Source organism: Myotis davidii, unplaced genomic scaffold (assembly GCF_000327345.1).
Source record: "Myotis davidii unplaced genomic scaffold, ASM32734v1 scaffold997, whole genome shotgun sequence".
Taxonomy (NCBI): Eukaryota; Metazoa; Chordata; class Mammalia; order Chiroptera; family Vespertilionidae; genus Myotis; species Myotis davidii.
In genome coordinates this window covers 90,164-100,651 of record NW_006288449.1, presented here as the reverse complement: position 1 = coordinate 100,651, position 10,488 = coordinate 90,164, and the positions used below count along the sequence as shown (strand labels likewise).

At 33.2% G+C, this 10,488-nt stretch overlaps 1 protein-coding gene across 1 annotated transcript in view; it reads right to left on the bottom strand.

Moving 5' to 3' along the window:
- Positions 1–10,488, bottom strand: part of WASL (Wiskott-Aldrich syndrome-like) — a 39,997-nt gene that overhangs the window by 28,701 nt on the left and 808 nt on the right. The window contains exons 2-3 of the mRNA XM_015561759.1: positions 9,174–9,270; positions 5,948–5,971 (exon numbers count right to left, since the gene is read on the bottom strand). Coding sequence (XP_015417245.1) covers positions 5,948–5,971; positions 9,174–9,270 — 121 coding nt within the window. The remainder of the gene's footprint in view (positions 1–5,947; positions 5,972–9,173; positions 9,271–10,488) is intronic.

Genomic DNA, 10,488 nt, shown 5'->3' with positions numbered 1-10,488 from the left:
ATGTAACTTTCCAAATTGTTTGCTTGATAAGCAAGTGTTTGAGAGGTTATAGAGAAAAAGGAACCCTCATTCACTGCTGGTGCGAATGTAAACTGGTACAGCCACTATGAAAACCAGTATGGAAATTCCTCAAAAAGTTAAGAATAGAGTTACCGTATGACCCAACAACCCCTCTTCTAGGTATCTACCTGAAAAATTTTAAAAAATTTAAAAGTAAGTACATATAAGTACCCCTATGTTCATTACAGCATTACTCACAGTGGCCAAGACATGGAGATAACTAAAATGTCTTTTGATAGATGATTGCATAAAGATGTGGGTGCATATACACAATGGAATACTACTCAGCCATAAGAAAAGTTAAAATACTGCCATTTGTAACAACATGGATGGATCTTGAGAATACATGTTAAACGAAATAAAGACAGAAAATGTCAAGAACCATATGATTTCAATCATATGTGAGATATAAAACTGAAAGCAACAAAATGAACAAATAAGACAAACGAACTCGCAGACACCGACAACAATATGGTGATTACCAGAAGGAAAGGGGCATGTTGGAGAGCTAGAAAAGGGTAGAGGGGGTCAAATATTTGATGACTAAGGAGATTTGACTTTGAGTGGTAAACACACAATGCAATATACAGATGATGTGTTATAGAATTGTACACTTAAAACCTATAAAATTTTCTAACCAATGTCACCCCAATACATTCAATTAAAAAAAGACAAAGAAGAATTAAAGGTTAGTTAAGCAATACAGAAAGTTTATTAATAGTAGATAAAGACTTGGATTTTCAAAGTCGTTCAGACATTAGATTTCTATGCTTGCTGTAACTTCACAAAGTAAGGTAAGTTATTGAGAATACCCAGAATTTGTGTGTTAGAGGGTTGAAATGAGGTCATACCCATACCTTCATATACTTATCTAGTGACCTGATGTTACTTATCACTCTCCCCTTTCTGCTTTCTTCCTTCTTATAATTTACCTTTACCAATCAGTAAGAGCAACATTGTCCACAGTAAGATACTGCAAATTATTATTTACTCTCTTATCTTGATACTCAATAGTATAAATAAAATAGGACGTAAGCACTGACTTAAGACAGACTTAGGGAGTACCAGAGTTAGGTGCTCTCTTTATACATACCACCCTCCCTAAATAGGTGTTCATACAGCAACCACAACTAGGTTTATAGTTGTGAGTACATGAAATACGGAGTATATTCCTGTATTATTATATATTAGTAATCATATTTTCCATACGAACAACTAAGTCTACTTTTGCCACACCTTTACAAAAGCAACAAATTCACCATTAAAACAAACCAAAAGAAAATTAGCAACTATATAGTTGACCCTTGAACAACATAATGGTTAGAGGTGCTGACTCCATACAGTCGAAAATCTGTGCATAACTTGTGATTCCCCTTACCAATAGCCTATTGTTGACCAGAAGTTTTATCAAGAACATAAACAATCAACAAGTATTTTGTATGTTCTACATATTATATACTGTAGTCTTACAAATAAACTAGAAAAAAGAAAAGGTTATTAAGAAAATCATAAGGAAGAAAAAATACATTTATATTACTGTACATATTTATTGAAACAAAAATCCTTATAGAAGTGGATCCAAGCAGTTTAAACCATGTTGTTCAAGGGTCAACTGTAATTAGTGTTTATAAAAGAACAAAAAAAATTTTTTTATGCTGCTTTAGCTTATATAAAATAATCTATTATACTATGGATGTTCTAAGGCAGTGATGGCGAACCTATGACACGCGTGTCAGAGGTTGACACAAAAACTCATTTTTTTGGTTGATTTTTCTTTGTTAAATGGTATTTAAATAAATAAAATAAATATCAAAAATATAAATCTTTGTTTTACTATGGTTGCAAATATCAAAAAATTTCTATATGTGACACAGCACCAGAGTTAAGTTAGGGTTTTTCAAAATGCTGACACGCCGAGCTCAAAAGGTTCGCCATCACTGTTCTAAGGTAAGAATTGGGTATAGTTAAGCTTAACAGTTTAAATTATCAAAAAAATATATTATTTTTATATAATAACAAAGTAAAGGTTCTTATAAGCCCAATTCATAACTCACTAGAGAAAATAACACAGCATCTCTGAAGAAAGTTCAAAGATGAAGAGACAGAAATAAAAGTGTTATGTGGAATGAATAACAGTTTAATTCACACTGTAGTTACACTATGTGGAATGAATAACAGTATAACTCGTACTGTAGATGCACTGTTTCCATTCCTCTCTCTACCCAAAACTCAGATATGGATATACTATTACACATCTCTCCACACAGTTATAGAGCCCTGGCATTAGCTATTTAATGTCATTATATATAAATTATAGTAGTACTTGTTAAGATATTATTGAAGTCTATATAAGAATATCCAGATTAAAAACATGTTAGAAAATTACTATTAGCTGGGAAATTTAGAGTTTTTCTAAATGTTTCATTTTATATATGAAAGCTAAGGGCAAGAACCATCAGATGGCATGTCTAAAGTGACACAATTAGTGACAAAGGCAATGATGAAGTCTACTTGGTTCCTAGACCACTAATCTTTCTATTAACTCCTATGCTTTCTACCAAACTTCAAATCATAAAGCGATTAATAATAACAATATTACAAATGTTATCATTTTATCCGTTCTCTTAAGTTTGTAGTCCAATAATTCATTATTCAATAAATATTTACTACTAACTTTCACAATTTAGAAAAAAGGTTTTCTACACATTCAAGAGATAAGGTACTTGGTTATTTGGGTTGACAATAGTAATTTAGTTCAGACTTTGAAGGTGTTATGAATTAAGTTTAAAATGGAGTTCTAAAGCCCAAGTAAATATTTGTTTCAAAAGTGACAGTAAAAAAAGTGGTAACGGGTATAAGGCAGAGTCATTTTTTAATAAGTACATTTACAGGAGATCTGGTAACAGAGATACTTTTGAATCATTTCTAATAAAGTTTAGTTTAATTTGCTGTTTATGAAATTATACTCATCCTAAGAACATGTACTAACTTAATATATACTGGAGAGGGCCATTTCCCTTCCTTTTTTTGGAAAACAAAACAAAACAAAAAAACAAGCCAGAGGACAAATTACCTTCTTCTGATTAAGGACAACTGTCACAGAAATGTTTTTTTTAAAAAATATTCTCATTAAACAGCATTTCTAGTTAGTTTTAAAATTAAAAGAATAAACTAAAGTCTTCCCCTTAATTACATAAAAAGTAGGAACTCTCACCAAGGTAAAATAGTTGAGAAACAGGTGGCCCAGAGGCCTCTGAAGTCAAGCAGGCATGAAGTTGAGAACAAATCTTATTGGAAAGCGTCTAAGCTATAAGGTGAGATTGACCAATAAAGAAAAAAGAAAGATGTATGGATTAGGAGTTAGTGAGGAAGACACTGAATTGCATTTCAGGAATATATGTTACTTCTACATAAAGTATCCTTTTAATAGTAACATTTGAAAAGGTCTGCTACACTGATAATGTAAATGAGGATCTGAGACAAAGCACGGACAATGCAAAGTGGTGAAGGTGTCCATTGCCACCTAGTGGTATGGCACCAAATGCAGAAAAGAAATGCGCTGCCTCCAAAACAGGGGTCTCCACACAGGAAGGAGAGAACAAGACAATCAACTGCAAAGTAGGAGAAAAATATTAACATTTCTATTAATTATTATTTCATTATTTATTGTAACGTGTTATACTAATACCGTATTATATGTATATTTTATAAATAAATATACAAATATTGGCAATATATGCTGTGTATTTATGCCTTTTAATGATTCTATTTTTTTAACTCTCCATTTATTTAATGAAAAAATTAGTTTGGGACAACTGCATCAAGGGGTCAGAACTATAGATCTAAAGATTTAAAACCAAGATCGATCTCAGAGAAAGAAACTACATTAATTATGAGTATCTCTCTTAGTAGAGAAATAAAATTGTGAGATACCACTGTCACATAAAGAAGAATATGCAAATTCTATCTATTCATGGATTAGGTACCTCTTCAGAAATATTTTATATGGATTGAAAAGGTTAAAATTTTGAAAAACCATCAAGTATTTATATCCTTTTATTATATTATTATTTTGTACATCAAATCTTAGGTTACTCTCTCCAAAGAGGCTACCACTAGGAAGCCTTCCCCACTGGTACTTGATATATGCTCACAGAATGCAAAATAATTTAATAAAAACGAGATGAAAATATTAAGCACATATCAAGAAAAAATAATTACACTACTGCTTTAAAGGCTCACAGATGAATGACTTCCGATTCAGCTGCTTCTGCTTCCTTGGCCTCTGCAACATGCTAGCTGCGTGAGCTGAAGCATGTTATTAACTCCCTCTAGGTCTGTTTCTCCTACAGAATCATCTTGACAGTACAGGGGCTAAGTGACTCTGGGTGCCGATCTCTTGAGACTGAATCCTGCTCCACCACTTACTAGTTAGGTGATCTTGAACAAGTTACTACCTATCTGTGCCCCAGTTTACTCATGTATAAAATAGGGATATTAGGAGCTACTTCAAAAGGTTGCTGGACAGTGCCTGGCAGGTTGTCAATGATTGTCAAACAGTAGCTGCTGTTACTATCTTTGTTATTGTCTTCATCATGATAACTAAGTTATTAAGCATTATGCTAAGCACTTTGAGCACTTCATTCCTCCACAGAAACCCTATAAACTTAGTATTAAAATTTCCATTAAAAGAGAAAGTCAGCCCTAGCTGGTTTGGCTCAGTAGATACAGTGTCGGCCTGCAGACTGAAGGGTCCTGGGTTTGATTCCGGTCAAAGGCACGTACCTCTGTTGCAGGCTCGAACACTAAGGTCCTGGTTGGGGAGTGCGTGCGGAGGCAACCAATTGATGTGTCTCTCTCACATCGAAGTTTCTCTCTCTCTAAAAATCAATGGAAAAATATCCTCGGGTGAGGATTAACCCAACTAACTAACTAACTAACTAACTAACTAAGAGAAAGTCAAAGTATACAATACTTGGCACATGGTAAGTACTACTGAAAATAGTCAGACATTAAAAAAACTGGTAAGGCCCAGCCGGCGTGGCTCAGTGGTTGAGCGTCGACCTATGAACCCGGAGGTCATGGTTTGATTGCCGGTCAGGGCACATGCCTGGGTTGAGGGCTCAATCCCCAATGTGGGGCATGCAAGAGGTAACCAATCAATGATTCTCTCTCATCATTGATGTTTCTATCTCTCTCTCTCCCTCTCCTTCCTCTCTGAAATCAAAACAAATATATTAAAAAATATGTATTATATGTTTTTATATTTATTTTTTTACAGAAGGACATTCCCAACTTTAAACTAAAGTACATAAACCAGAGTTACTAAAAAAAAGTAAAGCAGCAAAAATAATTTTGAATTGGCTAGCATGAGAATACTATTCTCTACCTTTAAATAAGGCTAGAAAAATTTGGTCTTCATTAACCAGAAAAATATATGAACCCATAATATTTCATCAAATTAAGGAGGCTTATGTGCAGCTATTATTAGTTCTAAACATTGAAAAAAGCTAGTTTCATATTACCAGTGTGAAATAATATTTTGAAAGACAAAAAAATAAATCTAAAGTAAGAAATCAATCAACATGCTAGGCAAAATTTAGTGCCTTTAAGGAAGATATTAAAACTAGATTGTGCAGTTTCTAAATTTAATTAATTGTGAATACAGAATTAAGATATAAGATCAGTGATCTATGTAGTATTCCTTCATCCTAAAAAAAAAAACCCAAATGGTACATTTCTAAGTCTCATCTATCATCTGTTATTTTAAAATAAGAACATAATATTAGATCAGATATTAATTAGGTATTAATGTATGACATATGTTTCTATAAGAATTAAACTATAATCTAATTTCTTTTTGATCAATAATTATAAAAAAGCTTACCATTAGGGGCGTCTCGTCTTTTCTCTGTTAGAAAATAATTAAAAGAACATTATTAGACATATGTAGTACAAAAATCAACATAAAAATTTACTTAAACTCCTGTCTTGATTGATTACAGGTGATTATAGAAGGTTTCTCTGAGGAACTGACAACTGAGCAGACATCTGAATAAAGTGAGAGAGGGAACATATTCAAAGGCCCTGAGAAGGAAATAGCATGAAGGGACAGCATGAAGGCAGGACTGGAGTGAGAGAAAGGAAGAGTGGAATGAGATTAAGTTAGAAGGAGAGCTAGGGACTGGACAATGTAAGGTCCCACAGGCCACAGTTAAGGTATATAGATTATATTCTGTGTATAATACGAAGTTCTTATAGGTTTTGAAAATGGCAAGAGACATGATCTAATCTATATTTTAAAAGTTTATTCTGGCTACTATGTAAAAAAAAAGATAGTATGAAGCATAGACTGGAAGCAGGGAGTCTAGTGAGGGAGCTGTAGTAGTCCTGAAGACAGATGATGGCTTTAATTAAGGTGAGAGCAGCAAAGGTGGTGAGAAACAGATCCAAGACATATTTTGAACGTGGAGCCAATGCGACTCACTGACAGGATTTATGAGGGACCATGGTGAGCCAGAGAGATGAGAGGGAGCCAATGTCTCTTACTGAGATGGGAAGACTAGGCAAGGAGAAGGAACAGGTCTGATTGGGGTCGGGGAACATGGTCAAGTGTTCTGCTCAGATGGCTAAATTTGAAGGCTATTCTGAAACCCAACTAAGGTGGACAAATCTGAAAGCTGAAGAGAGGTCAGCAGTGAAGATAAAACTTTGGGAATCATCAGCATAGAGACAGTTTCAAAGCTACAGGACTGAGTTAAAGCTCAAAGTTAATAAGAATACTCAGATGTCTGAGCAATGGGGCAAACTAAAAACAATACTGAAAAGCTGTAGCCAATTAGGCAGGAGTAAAGCAAAGAGAACTGCTATCAATCCTTTGTATTCATACTCTCACCTACCAGGATTGACACAATTTTGGTTTAAAAAGTTCAAAGTAGCTGAAGAACTTTAAACAAATATAATTTCCAGATATTTTTAAATTAAGAATTCTCCAAAATTATAAGAGAACACATACATGATAAAATAATATATTATAAACAACTATAATCTAAAATTAAGAATCCTGGCAATGGTAAATATATTACTCCATCTGGTGGTCTCATGAAATAACTTTCTCAAACAGTTGAACTACTTTAGCCCTATCTATGTCAATGAATGTCAATCTCCAATTTCCAAGATGATGTTATTTCTGCATCCAGAGAGGAAATACTTCTTAAAATTGGTGATAACAAAGATATGGACATATATTGAGATAAACAAGAAGTTGAGAGCGTAAGTTCTAAAAAGCAATTACTTAGATGACACTATCCTCACTTGAGAGGCATTCATGTAAAAAAAGGGAGAGTTTGGTTGAACACGGAATGATTGTTAATACTGTGAAATGTCTGCTAGAAGCATTAGCAGAACAGTGCTTAATCAAATCAAGCATCATTTTAGTGTGACAGTACAGCCAGACTACTTCTGGAGTATGGTAATGAAATCTGGACATCATATTTGAAGTTGGATCATTTCTTCAAATCTGGACCATTTGAAGAAGACACAAAAGTAGATTCAGAGCAGTGTACTCAGGATGACGAGTCTATAAACTCCATCATGTGAGAAATAAGAAAATAGAACTAGACTCAAGAAGTACATAATAGATGGAACAGATAACTTCTAATATTAAATGGCTACTGGGAGGAAAATAAAATAGACATTCTTTGTTGTCCCAAAAGTTGAACCCCATACACGTAAATTAAAAAGAGGTAGATGGAATTTGAGTTAGCATGAAGAGCTACTAAATGATGAATCAGCTCCCTCCCTAATGTTGTGATCTTTCTCCTTTTGAAACACTATGTCTAAAAGCTTAGGAACTATATCAAATAGAATTCTTATACCAGGTAAAAGAGTAAGTGACCTACTAACTTCAAAGTCACTATTATATATTTTAAGAAGTATTCTTTTACTCTTTTGTATAATGAAAATGTCACATATTTTGACTAAAAAAAGTCCCAAGGAGCTCCTGGCCTATGACCAGAGCATGTCACTGAAATACGCACTGAACCACAAATAATTCCATAGCAATTAAATCCTTTCCTAACATGGAATCAAGTGGTAAATGCCTTAGCTATCAATAATAGGCCCCTAATAATTCTCCTATTCACTCATTACAAGTGGAATATAGTAAGTGGGGCAACAACTTAGTTCATTTTATTTTCAGTGTTACCTCACCTCCCACTTGCAAACCCTTTCAGAGAACAATAAAGATGTATAAACAGGAATATATGCTTTTACATTCCTGTTTTCCCAATCCAGTTTCTACCATTTTTACGGCTTATTTCCTCTTATTGGTAAAGTACAATCTTGAATACAGTAATCTTCAAACTGGGATAACATGTACCCCTGTGTGTACAAAAAGACTTTTCAAGGAGTATACGGGAATGACTAGTTTTAAAGGGATTTATTTGTCCATCTCAACTCCATGTGTTATTTTTCCTACAACTGCTCTGCTTAAGATAATTATGGAGAGGTTCACCTTTCTTAAATCACCCCCCTTCTCATACTTTACAACAGAAAGGCCTGGCACACTACTGTCAAATAGTTATATACCAAAGAATTTAAAGCTCTGTACTGCAATGCATCATTTAATTGTTTTACATGCATTAGCATTGTATACATTAAACTAAGTTCCTTTTGGTTTCATCATGTACAACATTAGGGACAAAATAGAGACAAGGCAATGTTTATAGATCTTGTTCGTAACTCTGCTTATTTGCTTTAAGACTTGCCTAAAATATCTGTTCACAAAGTATGAAATACTTTTAAAAATGTAAGTTATAGTGTCATAAAAATGCAAATTTAAAAGTCAGTATTTAATTTTAAAGGTAAGGATTAGCAACTTTTTAAATAAAGGACCAGATAGTAAATATTTTAGATTTTTAGGTTTTTTTCTGTCATAACTATCCAACTGTGTTGTGGCAAAAAGCAGTCATATAGACAGTATGTAACCCAATGAGCATAGCTGTGTTTCAAAAAAAATTCTATTTACAAGAATGGGCAATGGGCCAGATCTGTCCTGTAAGCCATAGCTTGCTAGCTCCTGTTAAAAGGAATTAGAAAAAAATAAAATTTACCAGATTTCCTTTGTCGTCGGCCCAACAAGTCCGTAACTGCTTTTCGGAATTTTTTTGCTTCTTCTTCATTGGCAAAATTAAGAGCAACTTGACAAGTCTAAAATATTTTCATCAAAAAGAAAAATAAAAAACATGAATTTAGTTTTTATATAACAAAAAGGTGATAACAGAAGCACATTTCTGAAGAAAAGTTTAACTTTATTAAAAGATAAGAACTCATTTTATGACATGAATGACTTAAGAAGGCAAAAAGTTAAAAGGTAAAATAAAAGACTACTATTAGAAAAGTTACCTATGACAGTAGATACTCAAATATTAAACAGAATATCTTCAAAAAAACAGCAGAGGCAAATTGAATTTGATCCTTCAATAGAGCTCTGTGTATAATTTAGATTTGAAAAGGCAAACACTGGAAAAGTTGGTAAAATGCAGATCAACTATCTTTACTAGTTTGTTTTCATTTTGCAGCTTAATTATAGGCATTATTTAAATTATAACCTTAATTCAGGTAAATTATTAAAAATATAGAAACATACTGACGTTATTATTAATGGCAATTAATACACACTTTAATATGTATATATTTATATCCTATCAAGAGAAATATGAAAAATCATAGCTAAAGAAAAAAAACTGTCAGAAAAGATATACCATCTAATCCAAACCTTTTTCATTGAAGAACATTTACAAAATACAAGTATAAAAACAAAGAAAATTAATTCACCTGTAATCCATTCACTCAGATAATCCCTGTGAGCATATGGTATAAAAATCCTTCTAACATTTTCCCCAAGTATATGCAATACATTTTTTAAATTGCCCCCCCCACCTCCATTTACTGTATTTTAGCACTCTTCTAGGTCATAAACTACTCTTTCAGAAAATAATTTGAATGGCAATAGAATCTTCAATATTTAAAAGCTACAATGGATTAGTGAACAATTAAGACTTCGTTTTTATATATAAGAAAACACAGAGAGATTAAACTATCTGCCCCAAAACAGAAATAAGATAAAAGAAAAAGAAAAAATTGGCCGAGCCCGCATGCCTCAGTGAGGTCACAGTTCGATTCCCGGGTTGTGGACTCAGTACCCAGTGTGGCGTATGCAAGAGGCAGCCAGCCGATCAATGATTCTCATCATTGAAGTTTCTCTTTCTCCTTCTTCCTTCCTCTCCGAAATCAATAAAAATATATATTTTTTTAAAAAAAGAAAAAGATCAAACTTCCTTTCTACAATAGCAAATTACATTTACAGTCCTCTTTAAAACCTTTTATTTTTGCCCTTATATCTTAGCCATTTCTGCCCGGCTAACA